The sequence below is a fragment of the Chenopodium album genome, chromosome 18 (assembly GCF_948465745.1).
Source record: "Chenopodium album chromosome 18, dcCheAlbu1.1, whole genome shotgun sequence".
NCBI lineage: Eukaryota > Viridiplantae > Streptophyta > Magnoliopsida > Caryophyllales > Amaranthaceae > Chenopodium > Chenopodium album.
The window spans coordinates 18,670,324-18,692,722 of record NC_137851.1 but is presented as its reverse complement, the minus strand read 5'-3'; the positions used below and the strand labels follow the sequence as shown (position 1 = coordinate 18,692,722).

The following is a 22,399-nucleotide window of genomic DNA, read 5'->3' as shown; positions in this document are numbered from 1 at the left end:
AGTAGTTTATTTATTGGGAAAAAGCAGTTAAAAGTTTTTTTTTATTTTTTTTTTAAAATTTTTTATTTTAAGGTAGTTATTTTGGTCAACTTAATCAATGGTACTAATTTATGTAAAAACAATCAAGGGTGTAGATTTCATTGTTATAATGACTACAATTTTATTATAGTTATTGCAAAACTATCCCATGAATGTAACGTTAATAAGCTTTCAAAGTTCAAAATTACTTCCTTTAATTCCTTAGCTTAACATTACAACCATCTGATTAATTATCATATATACCAACACCTTAACTTTGATGATTAATATCGGTTAATTTGTAATGATATAATTTGTACTTAATATCATGCTTATGAGTTTTATCACTCTCATGGGTTTAAATAATTAAATGAGATATGTTTATAGATGGCCCATGCCTAATAATCCTAATTTTTTTTATTTTTTATTTTTTTTTAATTCTAAAGAAGGAGGGTTACGATACGTCAATGATAGCCAATAGAAAACTTTGTCACGGAAATTCTAGTTTTTGTCATATTTTTTGCATGATTTTGAAAATTTGGACTACATCAAACACGTAGGAACATAGGTGATAAGTCACAAGTATTGCGTATAAGTGCATAACCATGCATGTCACAATTTATGGGAATTCTTCGTAATGAAAAGTCCACCTAAACGGTGATAATTCTAGTGGTGTGACAAAATGAGTGTAATATAGGTACCAACACTGTGGCACATGTACAATCCATTTGTCACCCGTCACAGATGAAATGCATGTTTCATCCAAATTTATAATAGACCAACTTTAGGCATCTATAGATGTAAATCAATAGTACATGGTCGAATGCAGAATGCTACATTATTACTTACTGAAGGCCATGCCGGAACCTTGTCCGGCAAAGACAAAAATAATCATAGAGAAGAATTCAGCAAGGGCTGCTCTAATTGCATCTGGATGGCTAGCCTCTCCTGGATTTCCTATTGCTATTCTGTATATCGGCATTTTTTCCCCCTTTCTTCTTTCAATTAATTGCTAGTTATTGTAGTAATGTTTTTGTTTCTCTTCTTTTGTTATAACATTACAATAAAACACAAGTCTTTTTAACTAGTAACATTACATGAACAATGCAAAAAATATGGCTTAAGACTAGGGCCCTATTTAATTGTTGTTCTACCATTTGTATGGATGTGATTAGTTAGTAAAATCATGAGAATGGTAATGATCTCTTCCCACAATTGCTAGGCCCGAGAAGGGAGAAGTGTTGCAGTTATATATTTCAGCATCGCCAAAAACGGTAGCAACCGTTCTGTTAGTAGAAAGGAAGAAGCAGCAGCAGCCGATATACTTTGTCAGTCATGTATTGAATGCGGCAGAACGCAGATATCCAGTGATAGAGAAGATGGCGTTAGCAGTAGTAGTGGCAGCTAGGAAGTTGAGGCCTTACTTTGATGCACATCCAATAGAGGTGTTAACCAATCACCCTTTGGAGAAATCATTGTATAAAATGGATACGTCTGGTAGGTTACTGGCATGGGCAGTTGAGTTGTCGGAGTATGAAATAAGCTATAAGCCTAGAACATCCATTAAGGCTCAAGCATTGTCGGATTTCATTGTTGAAACCACATACACCGATGAAGAGGAAGAATTGGGAACATGGCAGGTATCAGTTGATGGATCAACTACTGCCACGGGGTCTGGGGCTGGAATTGTGATAACGGCTCCAGACGGGAAAATGTTTGAATATACCATGAAGTTTAAGTTCAAGGCAACAAATAATGAAGCCGAGTATGAAGCTGCAGTGGCTGGAATGCAGTTGTCAATAGCGGCAGAGGCAAAACGGCTAGTTTTAACAACTGACTCTCAGCTGGTATCAAGTCAATTTAGTGGAGAATATGAAACTCGAGAGCCGGCAATGGTGAAGTATTTGGAGAAGATGAAACAGTTAGCAGCGCGGTTGCAGTACTTTGAGAAAAAACTGGTTCCGAGATTGAAAAATGCTCAAGCAGATGCGCTAGCAAGGTTGGCAAGTTCAAGTTTTAACGACTTGGAAAGGACGGTCATGGTGGAGGTTTTAAAGCAGAGAAGCATAGATGAGATGTCGGCAGAAGTTTTGTGTGTTGATGTTGGGGACCAATGGTATGATAAAATGCTGGCATACCTCATCTATGGTGCGAGGCCGACGAATAAGGAGGAGTTGAAAAGATTAAGGAAAGATAGCGTGTGGTTTGTCATGTACCAAGGTCAGTTATACAAAAGGGGGTTTTCACTGCCATTGCAAAGGTGTATAACGGATTTTGAGTCAGCAAGGTTGTTAGAAGAATTGCATGAAGGAAGCTGTGGTAACCATCTCGGAGCAAGAGCCTTGTCCAGAGAAGCAATGAGAAGGGGATACTACTGGCCGACGATGAATGCAGATGCAATAGCTTATGTTAAAAGATGCGAGAAGTGTCAAAAGTATGCCCCAGTTATCAACTTGTCTCCTAATGACCTGACTCCGATATTAAATCCAATCCCTTTTGCCCAAAGGGGAATGGATATAGTTGGCCCGTTCCCATCGGCCACGGGTGGAAGGAAATTTCTGATAGTGGGGATAGACTATTTCACAAAGTGGATTGAGGCAGAACCGGTAGTGAAAATAACGACATCAGAAGTGAAGAAGTTTATATGGAAAAGTATCTTCACAAGATTTGGGTTGCCGATGGCGATGGTTTTTGATCATGGAACCCAATTTGATTGTAAGCCAGTCAAAGATCTCTTAACGATGTACAAGGTGAAATTTGCTTATGCAGCAGTATGCCATCCACAGTCTAACGGCCAGGCAGAAGCAGCAAATAAGCAAATAATAACGGCAATTAAAAAGAAGATCGAAGATGCAAAGGGTTTGTGGGCAGATTTGATACCAGAGATATTGTGGGCAAACAGGACAACAATTAGAGAGGCCACAGGTGAATCACCTTATACTTTAGTTTTTGGAACAGAAGCAGTCATACCAGCAGAAGTTGGGTTGCCGACATTTAGGATTCAACATTACTGTGAAGACCAAAATGATTTACTCCTACGACAACAGTTAGACTTTTTGCCAGAGCTCAGAGAAAAAGCAGCAGTTAAGTCAGCTGCATTTAAGGAAAGAATGTCAAGGGCCTACAACAGAAGAGTATCTCTTCGGCCGTTAAGTGTGGGAGATCTAGTACTGCGAAGAACAGCGGCAACCGCTAAGGGAAATGAAGATGGAAAGCTGACTGCAAGTTGGGAAGGACCTTATCGGATTAGAGATGTCGTCATCCAAGGATCGTTTTATCTGGAAACTTTGGATGGGGCACCCCTAAAGAATGTATGGAACTCGGCTGTATTGAAGAAATACTATGTGTAATGTACAATTTTCATATGAAGCTGATATCAAAAAGGGTATCAGTGATGAATGAAGAAGTATTCAGACAACGTGTGTTGGAATAGGCATCCTCCATTCAACAGAACACCGTTAAATGGGACGGACAGCTCAAAACCACTTCCGTGAAGTTAATAGATATACAACCTGATCAGTTGTATACGTTGACTCACGAGGTTGCTGGTTCAAAATATAATACCGGCCAAATCAATTCGAGTATACGCCGATATGAGGCGTAGCTCAGAAAGTGATCGCCGAGAGGGTACCTAACTGGCTAAAACAACAAAGCAGTAGGTGACCAATGTTATAATCTGGACCAGCAACGAATAATAATTGCCAAGTATACATAGTTCTAACGAATAATAGATGTCGGATATCAGATAAATCATCAGACGGAGTATAAACAACGAAAATAAAAATGAGTTAAGTTTACATGACAGAAAAGTTGACAATCGACAGGCATCACCACAAAAAAGGGGTATTTGCCGATAAAACAGCATTGTCAAAATAAATGTTAAGACATAGAAAAGGCAATAAAAAGAGAGTTACAGCTGATAAGGCCCAATAATACAAGACCCACAAGAAGATGTCGGTGATGACTGCCCGCCCCTTCAAGCTTGTGCGTTCTCAGACGCTGGAGAGTTTAAAATGCTGGGATCTTTAGGGCCGTCATCAGCACTAGGCACCAAATTGTACAAGTCCTCTTCAGAGAATTGCTGTATCTCGAAGCCGGAAGGGATCTTGTAAGCTTCCTCGTTGAAAGCTTTTTCAACTTTGGCCCAATCTTCCTTCTTCCAGCCGGCAGCATGGGCAACACATCTCTGAGCAGCAGTCCAACCTCCATCGAAACGATCTTGGAGCTTGGAGCAGAACTCGTTCGAAGCTAAATAACGGCCCACGGCTCTCTGACGAATACCAGGCTTATCAGCTTCCATTTGTTTAACCTTCTCCTCAAGGTTTTTTATTTTAGCTCTGGCGTTGCCGAGATCCTTTTCAACTGAAGGAAGGCGCTCAATGGCCTTATCTTTTTCAGCAACTCGAGTCTTCAGACTCTGCACTTCCGATTCCAGACCAGCAACCTTTTCAGCCTTAACCTTCAGTTCCGACATCTCCTTATCATCTCTCTCTTTTATTTTCTTCAAATCATCTAAGGCTCTTTCAGCATTATTGATGATTTCCTGCATGGCACTTTGGCTGGAGGAGGCTTGATGATTCTTCTCCTGATAATAACGGTACATCTCAACAAGCTCTGTACCAGACAAGACGGCCTAAAAAAAAATATAAGATAAACAGAATAAGTCTATAGTAATGTTGTATACACAAACATAAAAATATGCAAAGGAAGAGTTAGAGTACCTTCATCATGTTATGCATGTGAGTAGCAGCAAGGGGGCCGATTGGACCAGCAGGCCTGTCCATCGACAGAGTAAGATTGCTCAAAAGCCGATAACCGAGATTCCCACCTTGCATTGGGTCATCGGTAATCATAGATTCATTCCGGCCGACATCCATGTTGGGTTGCCAACGGTCTCCGGAATGACCAGCAGGGACGGCGAAACCCTTCAGAATTTCGTCTGGAAACCTTCCAAAGACTCGTTCAATCCATTGATCGGACCGATAAGTCAGGGCCGGAATGCTTGAATCAGAGCCAAATGTAGTAGGGGCCACTGTGACGGTTGGCTGAAGCTGACGAGGGGACTCGGCAGAAGTGAGATCTTCGATCTCAATCCCCTGAATAACCTTCTTCAATGGCCTCAGAGCTCTTAGTTTTGGTGATGGGCGGAGTCTTCTCGGACTCCGACTGGTCCTTCTTCTTCCCACCACGCCCTTCAGATTGTCTGGGGCTGGAGATCACAATTCCACCTCGCCGATTGGCCAGAGATGTCGTCTTTCTCTTTTTGGCATTGTCATCGGCCATGATCTCAGCTCTTCTTTTGGCACTGATAGCTGGAGTGCGGCCGCAAACGGTAGCAAGAGTATCGTAGGGGCTTGAAGCTTTAGGGCAACGTCTGAGAACTCTTTTCCCGTCAGAAGATAAGCCAAGTTGCCTGTTGTCCAACTTATCAGTACCTGAGAGCAAAGAATAAAGAAGTTCAATCAGCCAAGGGTAAGTAATTTTATAAAAGAAAAAAAAAAGAAGAAGAAGGTCGATAAAATAAACAGTACCATAATTGTCAGTCCAACAGAGACCGACACGAGATAACGGCGCGTTGCCCAGAATGTAATTAACATTCGGCACCCACACCTTAGGAACTATGCGGACCTTGCCATCACCCTCGTCAAATTCTGAGACGTCAAAATGAGTAACGGCTCTCTCTTCATGTTTACCGAGATCTCTCTCGGGAATTGAGTCAAAACGAGGATGAGGCTGGAAAAAGGTTCTTCTCAAAGGAAAGTCCTCAGGAACCGACATGAAGATGAACCTGACTTGCCAACCCTTGCAGCTTGTCAGCTTAGGGTGGACGGTATATTTGTGGGGTTGGGTGTACAAAGACCACCACCCATCTGATTGACCATCTCTCTTCAGAGTAATCAGTCGTCTAAAAACGTTAAGGGTTAGGGGATAGTTTCGATACAGCATAACCCAGATGGTGGCAATAACGGCCTGAATGGTGGGAGGAGTCATCTAAACTAAACAGACGTTCCAGGCCTTCAGGATTTTTGCAACAAAGGGATGTAAAGGAAAGCGGAGGCCGAAGTCTAAATGCTTCATATAAACGGCCACGGAACCTGCCGGACAATCTAATACTGAGGCTCCAGAAGGGGGAACTGACAGCTCATACCCGTCAGGTAAGTTGAAAAACTTCTTAGCACGACGGCAGTAATCTTTTTCAATTGCCGTTTTCCTAAAATCGTCATTTATTTTTTCCTTAGCCACTTTCCCATCTCTGGCAAGAGTAATAGGTTGTCGGAATTCAGCTTCGTCTGTTTCAGAGTTATAGTCCTCGTCCAGGTTCTCTTCCTGGATAACCTCAGCCGTCATGTCAACAATGTCTTCCCTGCCCTCATTGTTGACACTACCTTCTTGAGTCTCGTCATCTCCTAAGACCGAATTGACGGCTGAATCATGAACGGGAGATGACGGACCTTCCTGGGGTTTACAGGGATACCAGCTTCTTGTTCTTCTTCAGAAGAACTTACAACCTGACCTTGCCCAGGTCTTTTGCTGGACTCAGCTGCCTTAGCGGCTTCAGCTGCCTTGGCGGCCTCAGCAGCCTCACGGGCAGCAGCTCGAGGCTGATAACTGGTACTCTTTACCCTTGGCATGGTGTTTATACCTATATTGCCAACGTTAGTGCCGTATTGATTAAAATAGCGTTTCCCAGCAAAGTTGCGTAAGTGATAACGAACACTAACAGGCTCAACGTCAAGAATTTCAGTATCGACAGGGATATCAGGATTAGTGGGATAATAAGCACGTTCGCGGTGAGCAATAGTCCTATGTAGCATAAAAGCGCGTTTTTCTTCTTCAGAAGATAACGTCTCAAATGGATAATCAATATTATCAGAAAGGGAAGATGAATTACCCTGATTACTACCGGTTTCTTTGCCTAGGGATTGCCTAATTAAACGACGCCTAGCAGTACTAAGGTTAGGGAAGTTCTCTTCAACACTTTCAGACATTTAATTTAAAAATGAGAAAATAAAAATAAACATGCAAAATCAGGGGTTAGGGAACGACAATACCTTCGACGAAAGTCGCTGATACGGTGTACTTAAAAAGCGAGAAGTGACGAAGAAGAAAAGCACGCCGAATATGCTGAGAAGCGCGGACCAAGATCGAGAAAAGCAAGAAGAGTAAAGCTTTGATTGAGGAACAATTGGCACTGAAAGAAAACTTTGGAAAATTGAGAAGTAAAATAAAAAAAAATGGCGGAATTTTGATCTAAAAAAGAAACTGAAAAGGCAGTTGAAGTGAAAGGCGGTTCAGAGATCCAACGGCCCTAAATCGACAATCAATTTCAAAAAGCAGCGGTAGGATCTATGACACGTGTACTAAATTTCCCGCTCTTAAAAAAAACGGTTACGCTCCCATACTATAAAACATAACAAGTAGACCTTGTCTGCTATCGGCGCACAAGGTCACTTGGGGGGGAAAAACGGAGTTTTTCTTTCCCAAGTATTTTGTAACAAGTAGACCTTGTTTGCTATCGGCACACAAGGTCACTTGGGGGGGAAAACGGAGTTTTTCGCTCCCACGTATTTTGTAACAAGTAGACCTTGTCTGCTATCGGCACACAAGGTCACTTGGGGGGGAAAACGGAGTTTATATATTATAATAATATGTCGATGAGGTATAGAGGAGTATAAAATTGGGAGATACCACCAAAAATAACGCAAATGAATATACTACGGGATTATAACACTATACCAAAGTCGTCCTGAAAATTACAAAAAAAAATATATAAAAAATAATACATCTTCTCAGCAAAAGAATATAGGAGCAAATCTTCTCGGCAAAAGATGCAAGCCTCTGAGGTGTCCTCAAACTTCATCCACTGTGACATCTGAGTGGCAGTCAAATTGGTATAATCTCTGAGCTTCATCCGTTGCAGTGTTTGAATATAAGCAAAATGGATATAACGAACTGCAGCGACAGTAGGGATAGCAATACAGTTTCATTGATGCATAGTGCTTGACAGAGTACAAGAAACGTTGTCATATGAAAATTCCAAAATATGATAAAATTTGAAGAATGAGAAGTGGAACCCAAAGTTTGTTTAGTTAGGTTAAGTTTGTCGACTACATTAACTGAGAACGATGATGTGTGATCATACGTCCTCACTTGGGGGGCTAATTGTATGTGATGATATCTAGGTAGGACCGATATCTTGTAAAAGCACGTGACCAAACTCTGAGTAATTGTGAAAAGACGCCGATATGCACCAGGAAGCAGACATATCGGCTTGTCGGAATTCGGCACGTGGCAACAGAAGCTTGACACTTGGCGCAGGAGGCTTTGCATGGATGAGAGCCACCTGTCAAGGTGGATCATTATAAATAGTAGGTAAGACCTCATTTATGGGGCATGGATCTCTCTCTCTCTCTACTTTCTCTCTCATACTTATCTTCTTCTCTCTTAAATACTTTCTGACTTGTCATCGGAGTGGTTATCCCCGGACCACCCCGGGGTTAGCTAACTTCTTCTCATTGTGTAGGTTCTCAGCTTGCCGATAGGAGTATCAGGATCTCAGGTCCGAGTTCTCGGGGAAATCAGATCCAGACAGAAACACGAAGTACTTTTTAACATTAAACATTAGTAGCTAGATCTTCCACTAGCATTTTTTTTAAACGGTCACAGGCAAGTAGCTTGATCTTCCAAAATCTTATAAGAATTATTTTATTCACTTTCCACAAACGTTTACAAAAGGTAAATAAGACTTATATCATCTATGGAGTAGCTAATTAGGAACAAATTGAGGAAAAATTACCTTTTATAAATATACCCAACCCCAATAAGTCTTGTATGTGGCTAGTCACAAGGTGGGCTCATATTGAGTTATAAGAGTAATCTTCATTTATATGTATGAGTAACCTCATTTATTCATAAGAGTAACCATATTTTGTTCATAAAAGTACCAAAATTCATTACACGACTAATATGAAGTAATTTTTTTAAAAAAAAACTAAACCTATTTGTTCATTCGAGTAACCCTTAATGTTTTGTTTTTTAAAATTTAAAAGAATTATTCATCTCGTTTAAGAGGGTTAACCCTTTTTTCTCATTTAAGTAACTCACATACGGCAAAGTAAATTCATTTTTTCCATCACTGTAACTCCCATTACTTAATTAATTGTCTTATATGTGAAGTGGCAACATCATGTGGCTAGCTACATATAAGAGTTTGTGACCCATCCCATATTACCTTTCTCATAACACTTCCATTGATCCAACCCCTTGCAACCACGTGACCACCATTCCTCATCTTTTTTTTTCTTTTATTTGACTTTTATTACCCCCGATTGTATTAACCTAATACCATTACTCCCTATAATACTTTAAAGTCACTTTAACCTAATTGGGTTTTCAATATGTCGATTTATGCCAAGCCAACTTTGATGATTTGGCCTATGGTCCACATACCTTGCATGGTATACAACAAGAGCCGAAGCCAGGATTTTAAAGCTATAGGGGCCGACTAACACTTTGATAAAAATTAATGTGAAAATAGTTTGATACTTTAATTGTAAGAAGAAAAAAAAATTGAATCTTTTTTAATCCATACATTCTACTAAAATATATATTTGTTAGAAAATTTTCTATGAGATATACTACATATCACAATTATTAAAATAATAACATACATATCAATTTTGATGATATACAAACACTTCCTCTATTCTTCTTGCATATATGCCTAGTTTTATTAAGACAAGCTTCATATTATATTTTATTAACCATTAGTATATCTAATTAAGTCTTTGTAAACCTTACCAAAAAAAATTATATACGAATTATTAATAAATTGAGATGAATCTAATAAGATCATTTTTTATTATATATTATCTTATTTATATATAGCAAACGATAAACAAAACAGCTTAGGTGAATAAGGGGAAAAAAATTAAATGGATCATCTAAAAAATTTTAGTAATGAGTAAACTAATGCTAATATTTAATCTTTAAACCTTAGCAATTAAAATTATAAAGAAGAATTTTACAAATTATTATAAAAATTGAGAAAAAAATAATAAAATTAGTGATTGAGTAGTGAAACAAATCAACAATGTCAACGCCCATCAGTAATTATGGTTTTCAAAAAAAAAAAATTACTACTCTTTGTTACTAAAGAGGCTTGATCCTAGGATCTAAAACCCCAAACAATGGGATTCAAACCACTGTGACAAGCATTAAGTACAATCTAATTTATAACAAGAAAAATTTATAGGGGCAGTAGTTAAAATAATAGGCCTTGAAATTGGGCCATGGGGGCCAGGCCTCCACCGGCCCCCCATGTAGCTTCGCCCTTGTGTACAACTGCACGTACATCAAAACGTGTCTACCTAATTAAAAATATCCTATAATTGAAAGTAAAATTCACATGTTCTCATTTGAATATGAAGATAAAATGCCTGCTAGCCTCTCAAATCAAGCTCGAATAAACCCTAATGCAATTCAAAACCTTGTCTTAACAAATACAATCATCTTTTGAGTTATTAGTCCAATTACAAGCTCTACTACACATAAAAAATAATAAATGTGTTATAAGATAGATGAAAAGAATAATAGAAGAAAAATATAGAAAGTAATCTTCGTTATGTTTTTCATTAGGCAATGTCTATTATATATACAATGGAATATAGTAACTCTCCAAAAGTAATGAAGAGTCACAATAATAATACATAAGTTACAACGGGAAGCAATAAGGTAAAGGGTGTTACAAGGGGTTACTTAGGGAAGCAATGATGATAAGGGGGTTACAATGGTATGATTAATAGACATACATAATTATATTTCATAACACTCCCCCTTGGATGTCCATTATTGAAGATTGTGCCTCGTTAAAACCTTATTAAGAAAAACCCCGTGGGATAAAAACCCAGTGAAGGAAAAAGAGTACATCATTCTTCATTATACGCTTAAAATACTGCCTCATTAAAAACCTTACCAGGAAAACCTAGTGGGACAAAAGCATGGTTAAGGGAAAAAGAGTGTAGCGCGTATTTTCTACCCCTAATTTTAACATCACTTTAGATCTTCAACGCAATAAGTTGAAGACTAACCCAAGCAACTTGTTCTGTGTAGTAGCTAGCAAAACCTTCATTGATAATTGATTTTCCAAAATTTAACTTGAGTCTTCAAATCTTCACTTGAATTGTTTTCTTCTTGTCTTCTAACTTATGAGAATAATACACATTGAATGTAATGATTTATAGGTCTCTTTCTTAAGTACCAATATTTTTCTCAAAATGCCAAATACATATATCTTGATAATAACCTCATTTTTGGTAAACACATTTCCTCATATAAAAGATATGTTACAATCCTTATCTATGTATATATATTTGATTTGTACGTAGTACCTTCTTTATGAGGTCATTCATAGTTAAAATTCATCAATATTTGATATTCATGAATATTTGATGAAACACTCTTAAATCATATCGATATTATTGTGAAATCAGAATCGATAATATGAAGCATCTAATTGCATCGCCATTGGTTCTTCGGGACAGAATATAATCATTCATACGAATAAGTGTGTCATTGCAATTATGTATGCATTTTATATTGAAATATGAAATTGCTTTTGCAAATTCAAATAATAGGACTTTTCACGCAAACTTAGTCATGCTCAAATTTCAAGTTGAGATGTCATCTATTTAATTTGGTAGAAAAAATAAATATTCTTTAAAAGTTTCTCTCTCTCTCTCTTTTTAATAATATCTCATCAATATTTAAAAGTAAAATTTGAAAGATATCCATATATATAAATATAATATGTATAATTTCTTCAGGAACTCTTCTTAATCTCAGATGCATAGTTCATAACATGCTATTAGAACATCATTATCCCAATGGAGTTTGAATCTCCTTTTATAAAATTTTATAAATCTTGCAAATTATTATTATTATTATTATGACTGGCGCACATATTCATTTATATATCAAAATTCATAATTAAGAAACAATAATAAATAATCTCTAAATGACATATGAAATGTGGAACTATATAAATAAAGAAAAATTATATAATGATAAATATGAAAATGACGAATGATGCATTTATCTAATTTCTACACATGCATATGTATGTAAGACTCAAAAATGCAAAACGTTGTACAATGTCGATTTTGAAATCCATATATTATTGGACTCCAAGTCCATGAGCTTATTCTCATAATTATATATGTCGACATCAAAATGGACGTATAATTCAGATCCCCTCTTCACCCGTCCATTATATTACTTATTGCATATGCAAATCTATCGGTTCCATTGTATACCGGTATCATTAAAAAAAAACTATGCATGTAACATTTGCATGCTAATGAACAGTGATATCTGAATGCATCTTCCACCATCATACTTTGCTCATATAATAGGTCATCGTATTATAATTCAGATATTTTTTTCACTTTTGGAGTATTCTATACAATATTAATTTATCAATAATTATGCTCTTTAAAAGTATCAACTGCACTTTCTTGCCAAGCATCACGTCTTTAATTGGAATCGATCATAAAATCTACACTTCAGATGTAAAGATTCAAGTAAATATTGGCAAGATTTATCTCAATGTATTTATATAATTTCACAATGACCAATAATGTATATCTTCTATGCCTCTAGATGGGTCATAACTGATTACAAATCAGATCATAGAGTTACGCACCACATATCTTGATAACATATATAAATAATAAAGTTGGCATATAAACTTTTCAAATTACCAATTATGGGGATCAAGTAATATTTTCAAATTTTGCCAACTTATATTATAGTTCTTTTCCCCCTAAGTTGGTAAAATATTTCAAATATAGATATGTCAAATTCTTGACCAACTTAGAATATAATTTCATGTGCAACAAATTTCATTCTTTAGAAAACCATAATTAACAATTTTTATCTCGATCTTCTAGGGAATAATATAATTTTCAAATTTAATTTTGATAAATATTTCACAATTGTATTCTCTTCTGGAGATCAATATCTATGGGGAGTCATGAATTGTGCAGTTGTCTCTTTCTTATTTTTATTTCTTATGTGCTGACATACGATAACCCAATCAAGCGATAATTTTACTAATAAAATTACTTGTATGCAACATGTACCACTATTTATGGTGATGTTTAAGTCATCTAATTCTTGTCTACATATAAGCTATCGTGGTGAACTTCTGGTCACATATTACTTGTTTGCATACAAAGTTGTTCATTCTAATATTTATCCCTTCATAAATTTCAAATTCAACTAAAAAAAATGATTCAAATACTTTTCAATCCCTATGTTATGTCTTGCCTTTCAATTCATTTATACATGTGACATGAAATAAAATCAGCACATTATTTCTGTATATCAAATCAAAGTTTAAATTTTCATAATGGGTACTTTAAACCCGGATGGCCTAGCTTATCACATCCAATGAATTTTACAAGTCTAACTTCACATTATTCTAACAACATCAGTGATCACTTTATACAAATTGCTCATGTATGGCCATGTATATGATGTGATATAAGAATGTCAACATTCGTTTTTCAGCAAGACATACAATTGACTAATTATACTTTATTTGATGATAAATTATTCTAAAATATTAATTACAATCTTGATACATGTCAAATTTATTGATCAAACATATTTACTCTTCAAGAACATCCTATATATAATCTTGGCATATACCAATTATTACTTGATATAACAATTCTTAGCAATAATGCCTTATGAATATAGACAATGATATTTGTTCATATCCATCTTCAAGATGGTGTCATGGTCTAGTAAATATTTAATAATTTTATTCTGATCCTTGACATTTAAGCTAGTGTATACAAAACCGACCATAAATATAAAATAATATTGGTCATGTGCAAGGATTACATAAAATAAGGTAATCTCCCCTTAAACCTTACATACAGGAAATGAAAATTTAACAACCTTTTTAAAATGCAAGCCTTGGACTCTTTATTTTGGCAATCTTATATGTATCAAGCAAAGTGTTTAAATGCACATAATATAATACTTAAACATAATAAATCATATTCAAATAATATATGCTTAAATATAATAATTCTTGTAGAACTCTTAATCTAGCTAGTTCCTCGTGCCAATTACATCAATCATTGAATTGGAATCCCTTATAAGCATGGATATGACAAATAGATTAATCAAGTTAAGTTAATAGACTATCATAGGCTCTCATAGTCGGTTTGTAAAAATCATAAAGCAAGCCTTTCTTTCTCAATTAGATAACCTTTATCACATTTGAATTGCTCATGACTTTCACATGAATTGTAAATAAGAAATATCATGCAACTATGCTTGTTATTCTTTCCATAGAATGATATCATATTCACTTCTGGGAATGAGTATATATAGTTGGTTGTAATTATCAACATTCTTTTTACCCATACTTCACTATTTTGTTCATTCAACAATGTATAACATATCAGTTATCCAAAATAAACTTTCTTAAAACTATTTCATTAATATGATGTCTACAAGATCATAGCAATTCATTTTATGAAAATAGAGCATATTGTCTACAAGATCATATTCTTAGTCATTTCTTTCTTCTACTACTCCATCATAAATTACATAATTTCTCCTTTGTTATTTAGAGGAACTTCAGGTTTATATATATATATGAGTTTTACATATATAATTATGACTCTATTCAACATTATATTCCTATAGCATTATTTGGCACTTCACTACATACTTTGACTAGTAAACAATGAAACATTCTTCTACCAAAAGAGGTATATATATGGTATAATCACTTGATTTACTCAAAGGGAGGCTCCTATGGTTAAATTTGTAACAAAACATATATACTTGTAGACACCTAAAAATGTCTCCCTGAAGCCAAACCCGATGATGAACAACCTTTCACCACCACTATGGGTCGGGTTGAGTATTTAATCCCGGGAGTGCTTAAAGTCCATGTTCAATCAAAGTCAACTCACAAAATAATCAACGAATCAGTCCTAATGTTTGGTCAAAGCATAGTCCAATTTGTATTTTGGCACGAACCCTTTTAATTCATTTCGTATTATTTATTAGTTGAGCCCAATTGGTGAAATAATAAATTTAAATAGCCCGAAATTATGAAACAACACTTAAAAATACCGAGCATAATTAGGTTAAAAGTGAATTTGGACACAAAATTGGAAAAACTGTACACCGTGACACGGCGCCACGTGCCGCGCCACGGTAGACATTGCCGCGTCACGACACACATACCGCGACACGGGAATTTTTTATGTTTTCTCCGCGTATACACCTGCACGCGCTTTATCCATCTAAGTGTATTTAGGGCAAACTATTGCACCGCGAAACAGTAATATGTACCGTGACACGACACTGATTGCTGTGTCGCGGCAGACATGCCATGTCACGGTGCCCCAAAATTAGGTTTTATCTTTTTAGGGTTCCATGTGTTCCCTCTACTCATTTCCTCTATAAATACGAGCCTCATTTCTGCAGTTTGGGACATCAAATAATTCTCTATTCTCTCTTCTATGCTCTGGCCTGATCACTAGCCTACCTTATTCTTTCACAATACTTCCTTTAAGCATTCCAAGGAGTCCGTACTTTACTCGAGGTTCTGTCCTTAAACCAAGGCGTGAAAGGTAGAACTGTTTGAGGGTTTGGCCTCAAATCAACTTTATTTAATTTAATTTCAATTATTGTTTTATTAATTTCCTTGAAGTTACTAACGCGCTTATTATTTTGTAGTTGCAAGCAAACAAAGTCAAAGTAAGGAATCATGTTCCTTTTATTTCTGTTATTTTTCTAATGATTGTTATTATGTTTGTCATATATTAATTGTTGGATTATTGTTGAATTGCTTCCAATATTAATGTTGATTTTAACTATATTTGTTGATCAGTATATTGCATGTTTCAAGGGAATATGTAATCGAAAATCACGCCTAATAAGATAATTTGGACGACCGATTTAGGTTCCTTTTTAATCTTGTTGTTTAATCAAAGTGATCACAATGTTTTAGAATTATATGTTGCATTAATGTTTAACCAATTTAGCATAATAATAGTTTAGAGCGAATTGAATATTTTGATTGTATGCCTTTGAGATCGCAGGAATACTTAAGAATCGAGTAGAGGCCAATACGGGCGAATGTGACTCCATGACTCACTTCGTACCATCATCCCCGATTCTCTTTTCGTGGTTCCGAACCATAAGGAGTTAGTAATCTCATGGATTATGAATGGGGTGTAACCTTCACGGGTCAATCGGTGTTGCCTTTCGTTGTCCCTTTATCGTGGTTGCCTTAAATGATCCGTGAACGGTTTACAAGTTTCTTAAAAACTTGTTGGCGGCTCCCACTTTCTTTGTCCCTAATCGTATATGTCAATTCCCACTTTCGATGAGTGTCAAGCATATTCACACATGCTAGCTTAACGTAGGCGCACTTCAAACGACGCTTACAATACTCCATAGCAAAAACAAAAGTTTTTTAATATGAACAACTTATATCACGCATATGCTTTAATAAATTATTAATGATGATTATGCACTCATTCTAATAAATCCAAATATAGTACATGATTTAAATAATTTAACTAAATATTCTAATTTTAATCAATCATCATGTATTCCAATGCAACAATAATATCACAATTATATCCTTCACTAATATTAATATGGTTCCAAATAAATGTTAAATCTTCAAATCTACTTATATCTTTCATATCAAATAAGTTAACCGCAAGCACATGGATATTTATCCAATAAATAAATTCCTTTATAAATCAAAATACACATTAAGTAGTAAATCATATTAAAATGGGGAAATAGTTGGATTTTTATGATGACAAGCAATTTAGATTTCAACAACAATTACTACCTTTTACAATGATTTTCTTCATAATTAATTAATCACAAGATATATCGAATACATACATATCAAAACGGCCGAATAAATTAAACACAAAAGTAATATGAGAATTTCTTACAAACTCGGATCAAAATGCTAATTTCTTCATATTGACAAAATATGGTTATAGATTATAATGCTACATCTCCCAACAGTAAAATAACATCATGTGAACATACAAATTATTGTGACATGTATATATGTTTTAGATGTAAGATGATTTAAGACCATCAATTTCAAGTTGACTAGTTGCATAATACTAAATCAACGGATGCAGTATGCATAAATTAATAATAAACACTTTTCCACTAATTCGTTCACATATATAATGCATTTGTATAATATACCCACAAAAATGAAAATCACCCTTAAGCAGTTAAACATGAACAAAACCAACCCAATTTATTAATGTTTATTTTAATTTTTCATGTTAAAATAATCCCAAATGATTCAATCATGAATTCATGAGTATAATTTAATAAAAGAGAATACTTGGTACATGCAACTCTTACTACTAATCAAAAATAGCGATAAGATACACAATCCAATGAACAAAGTTCGATTGAATTATAATATATATACTATAATATTTTAAATTGATATAAAACTAAAATGCAACAAAAGTTCTAATATGAACAAGTTGTAAAATATACTTTCAAGCCATGTTAAAAGTAATAATATCATACGTACCTTGACTTAGCATGATATATCATATTGTGAATTGATAGATTTAACTTGATTGGCAAATTAGAGTTTGATGCTGACAACGTGTTATAAAATAGATGAAAAGAATAATAACTCTCCAAAAGTAATGAAGAGTCACAATAATAATACATAAGTTACAACGGGAAGTAATAAGGTAAAGGGTGTTACAAGGGGCTACTTAGGGAAGCAATAATGATAAGGGGGTTACAATGGTATGCTTAATGGATATTATATTTCATAACAAAATGATCAATATTAGATGATTAATAACTTGATTTGCCTCTCAATACAAATAAAATTTTGCATTTATCAAAATTCAAAGCAAATAATCTATCTTCAATTAAGTTGGTTATTGTCATCAACAAATAAAGAAATTCATATACACGTGGGTGCAAGGGGTGTAACCTGGTAGGCTAAATTTGAAATCTTAAAATGAGGAAAACAAAAATCAAATGAGCAAAAAAAATCTACTTTTAGATACATGCACTTCACCTTTATGTGTACCCGAATATATATAAAAGGTGTTGACTAACAAATATAGCAAGCATTTCTACACTAATGGAAAAAGCTTTTACCAAGCAAAAAATTAAAAAAAAAAAAAAAAAAAAAAAATTAAAGCAAAAATTTGAGCTTTTACTCAACAAAAACCTTGGGCACGTGAGTCTCACATGTTACAGACTTTTATCCACCTTATCTTTTGTTGTTGGACAGTCTTCAGTCTTAAATCAGGACATATTATCCAATTTTTAACACAAAACTAAAGAAAAATATGAGAAGGAAAAATGCCCCTCACAAGAAAATTTGTAATTATTGCAAAAATATGAACACTCTTACATGAGAACAAATACTGCTTCTAATACCTTAAAGATTAGGCAAAGCTATGGCAGCATCATCGATCTCAATGAGCTTGGCTCCTTCTATTCGCCCTAAGCAGGTATCCGATATATTACTCGTATTATTATTAGTAGTAGTTACCCTCGTATCATTTAACTTAAACAGACAATAATGTGACAACTAAATGCGGACTAAGGAACATTAATCTTTTTGTGAATAATGTTTCTTATGTTCAGTTGCTTTTTGATGTGCCTCAGATTATGAGCACTTCTGCAAATTCCACTACTTCGTTACCATCATACTGTAACATAAGATCAAGTTTACAGGATTTCTCCTCTTTAGACAAAAGTAAGTACCCCAATTCAAATTTCTACACAATTTTATTTGGTGATGAATTGCTTTGGATGTTCATTTATCTACATAATTGTGAGCCTGTCCGGAATTATTTGTCATGTTTCTAATTCCTATTACACTATCAATATGATTTAGCATTCTTGATGAAAATAATATTATAGTGTATAATTTTTCCTGTGAACATCTCTACTCATTACCCAACTCATTACAAGCCTAGAATTTAGCCATTACATTACTAACTAACTGAAGTAATGTAAGAAACTTAATTATGAATTGCTGAAGTAATGTAACAGCTTAATTATGAATAACTGAAGTAATGTAAACAACTTAATTATGAATAACTGAAGTAATGTAAACAACTTAATTATGAATAACTGAAGTCAAGCATACAAGTAAGCTGCTTCTTGCCATAAGAAAGATTTCCCTACCTTATAAAAAGTTCAAAAAAACTCTTATGTATAGTGTGATGACTTTTTTACCCCTAAAAAAGTTTATTTACCCATATACCCATTTATGTTGTATTAACTCTTATGCTTCCCGTATTTATTTCTTTTAGCTTCTTTAGTCTTCCTTCCCTTCCAACTTCCATCGCCCAAACTTATTGATAATAGTCCTCTTCAAGGGGTGGGGGAATAGGCCGGATATAATCCACTTTGTTATTATTTTCATGTATATATATATATATATATATGTATATTTTCCAACGAATTCAATTACCTCATCACCTAATTAGACTTTTTTCTTTTGAAACTTTCTCCGTTAACTTTTAGTTGCAATATTTTAACTTTCACGCTTGTCAATACATAATTTCAATCTCTTGTATCTCACATCATAGACATGTAAAAAATCTAAAGATTAAATATTTAAAACATATATATAAATTGAGATGAATCTAATAAGATCCCACATGACTCTTTTGCCCAACAAAAAAGTCAATAAAAATAAAGTTCAATTATAAAAAAAAAAAAAAAAAAAAAAAAAAAAAAAAAAAAGAGAAATATATATATATTTTCAAGTGTTGCAACTAAAAGTGACGGATGGTGTATATTATAATTCACAATAAAAGCCATATTGCACCATTAAAAGCTTACAACTAAAAAGTGAATAGTGTATATATATTTTCAAGTGTTACATTTCCGTACCTATGCAAGGATATGATTGTTAACAATTTATTTCTTAGTATATGCGTTTAAAAGCCCAATCACTAAGTTTTGGGTGTCATGACAAGCTATTACAACTCGACCATAAACATCGAATATGTCGCGCGCAACGCATGCGTAGGCTCCCCTAGTATATATAAAAAAAAACGGAAATTTTGCAAAAAAACACCTTTTAAATCTTGTTTTTTTTTGCATGTAACCACCTTTTTAAAAAAATATTGTAAAAGACCACCAATTTTAAAAATTTTGTTGCAAATTACCACTTTTTAAGGCAAATTTATCAATTGTTTTACATTGAATTGGTGGTAATTTGCAACAAAATTCTTAAAATTGGTGGTCTTTTGCAACATTTTTTTTAAAAGGTGGTTATATGCAAAAAACAATAAAAGGTGATTTTTTGCAAAATTTCCAAAAAATAATTACAAAGTTCGATTGATTTTTCTAACCTACCCAACAAACACCAAAGCTCCATTTGTTTTAACAGAAAACGTTTTCCAGGAAAATGATTTTTTCTACGGAAATTTCACCATATACCACTGAGTTAAAGCTTAATTCACCGTATACCACCAAAAACTTTCTAATACACAAAATACCACTCAGTTACTGTACATTAACACAAAATATAATAGAAAAGTACCCCAAAAGGCAAACTGACGGCAGTTACCAAAAAAGGCATTTTGTGTTAATGTACAGTAACTGAGTGGTATTTGGTGTATTAGAAAGTTTTTGATGGTATATGGTGAATTAAGCTTTAACTCAGTGGTATATGGTGAAATTTCCGTTTTTTCTATTGTTTTTGGTTTGTAATGGGTGGAAAATAGTTCTCCTTTTTAATGGAATGTAAGCAACATTATCAAGAACAAGTCATAACCCTTGGTTCTGATCATATCAGGCTGCTATGAGAGAAGATCACTACTGATGGCAACTGGCATGCTAGCTCTAAGTTTTATCCCTCCAAGTTCTGCTCTTAGTAAAGGTATCACTATGAATTATATTTTCCGCTGAAAGATGTTTGCTTCACCACCATTTATCGATAAGGAGTCCATAAACTACTCTTCTGATTCAAACTTTTTAGTCTCACAGAAACCTCAGAAGATTATACACCATTTGTTGACAAAGAAGACGGCTATTCTTATGTTTACCCATCTGACTGGAGGGTATCTACCACTTATTGACGCGTTGTCCTTTGCTAAATTCCTTCAACAGAATCACCATATTTCTAACTGATGTAAACAAGGATCTTTTGATGAACTTTGTTTTTGTTCTACAGGAATTTGACTTCAGGGCGCATGATTCAGCGTTCAAGGACCGGTACTTACAGCTTCAGAATGTGAGGTTGAGCTTCATACCTACTGACAAGAATGACGTCCATGATTTGGGTCCTATGCAAGATGTAAACTCCATCATTCATATACGCCTTCTATTATAAGTTAATCAATATTTCTGGAGTTTAAAATTCTTTCTTCTTGCTCCTTTGGTTAACAGGTTGTTCAAAATTTGGTGACAAATATACTTGCAGCTCCAAACCAATTGACTTTCATAAAAGAAATTCAGGAGGTAAGTAACACCAGCATATGAACCTCAAATATCAGTAAAACTTTTGATTGCTGAATGGTTTTGATTGCTGAATGCAGCGTTCAGTGGATGGAAAGAACTACTGGACTTTTGAGTACCAGCTAACATCTCCAAATTTCTCTGTGACCCATTTCACAACTATTGCCATTGCAAACGGTAAGCTATGTTAATAATCAGCAATTCAACTTTTACTCGAACTAATCATGCTAACAATTAGTTTACCAGTAGCAGCTAATAACTTCTAACTTTTGGCAAAAGGACTACGAATTTTTTTTATTCAGACAATAATAGAACGGCATGCAATGCATCTTTCTGGAGTCACATCATGATTTTACAAGCCTAATATACCTTCACTGTAATTTACTTGAATTTTGCTTTGTACTCAGGGAGGTACTACACATTAACAGTTAGTGCTAACGAGCGAAGATGGAGAAGAGTCCGAAACAAGCTTAAAGTCGTGGCTGACTCCTTTAAGGTGTTTGAAATCTAGTAGTATATTCATATCATACTACTGTAGAGACGATAATTCAGAAACCCTTGAAATCCCATCAAGAACAGATTATAGACATTAAATCAGTTGTACATGCATAACCGGCAGCAAAAGCAGTTGCCTATACAGCCATACTATGCCATTTGCTATTACGGTACTTCTGTACCACTGGTATATATAGTACTGAAAATGAACATGAAATTTTGATTCAAAAACAATGCTGCATCAAACAATCAGAAATGATACGATCAACGCAAAAATACACAAGGATGATAGAGTGCAGTCAGAATGAAAGGTTACGCAGATAAATGTAGAATTGAGACATAAATG

At 34.7% G+C, this 22,399-nt stretch overlaps 2 protein-coding genes across 2 annotated transcripts; both read left to right on the top strand.

Annotated features, from left to right (window-relative positions):
• The first annotated feature begins 833 nt into the window (after positions 1-833).
• LOC145591956 (uncharacterized) lies at positions 834-3,368 on the top strand. Its single transcript, XM_081648434.1, has 4 exons — positions 834-988; positions 1,241-1,610; positions 1,659-2,656; positions 2,921-3,368. The coding sequence occupies exons 1-4, from the start codon at positions 834-836 to the stop codon at positions 3,366-3,368; spliced, it is 1,971 nt and encodes a 656-aa protein (XP_081504560.1).
• Positions 3,369-18,412: 15,044 nt separating this feature from the next.
• LOC145591601 (photosynthetic NDH subunit of lumenal location 1, chloroplastic-like) lies at positions 18,413-22,287 on the top strand. Its single transcript, XM_081648108.1, has 8 exons — positions 18,413-18,590; positions 18,748-18,838; positions 20,897-20,980; positions 21,088-21,161; positions 21,275-21,397; positions 21,490-21,561; positions 21,639-21,735; positions 21,966-22,287. The coding sequence occupies exons 1-8, from the start codon at positions 18,537-18,539 to the stop codon at positions 22,067-22,069; spliced, it is 699 nt and encodes a 232-aa protein (XP_081504234.1). The 5' UTR covers positions 18,413-18,536; the 3' UTR covers positions 22,070-22,287.
• The last annotated feature ends 112 nt before the right edge of the window (positions 22,288-22,399 follow it).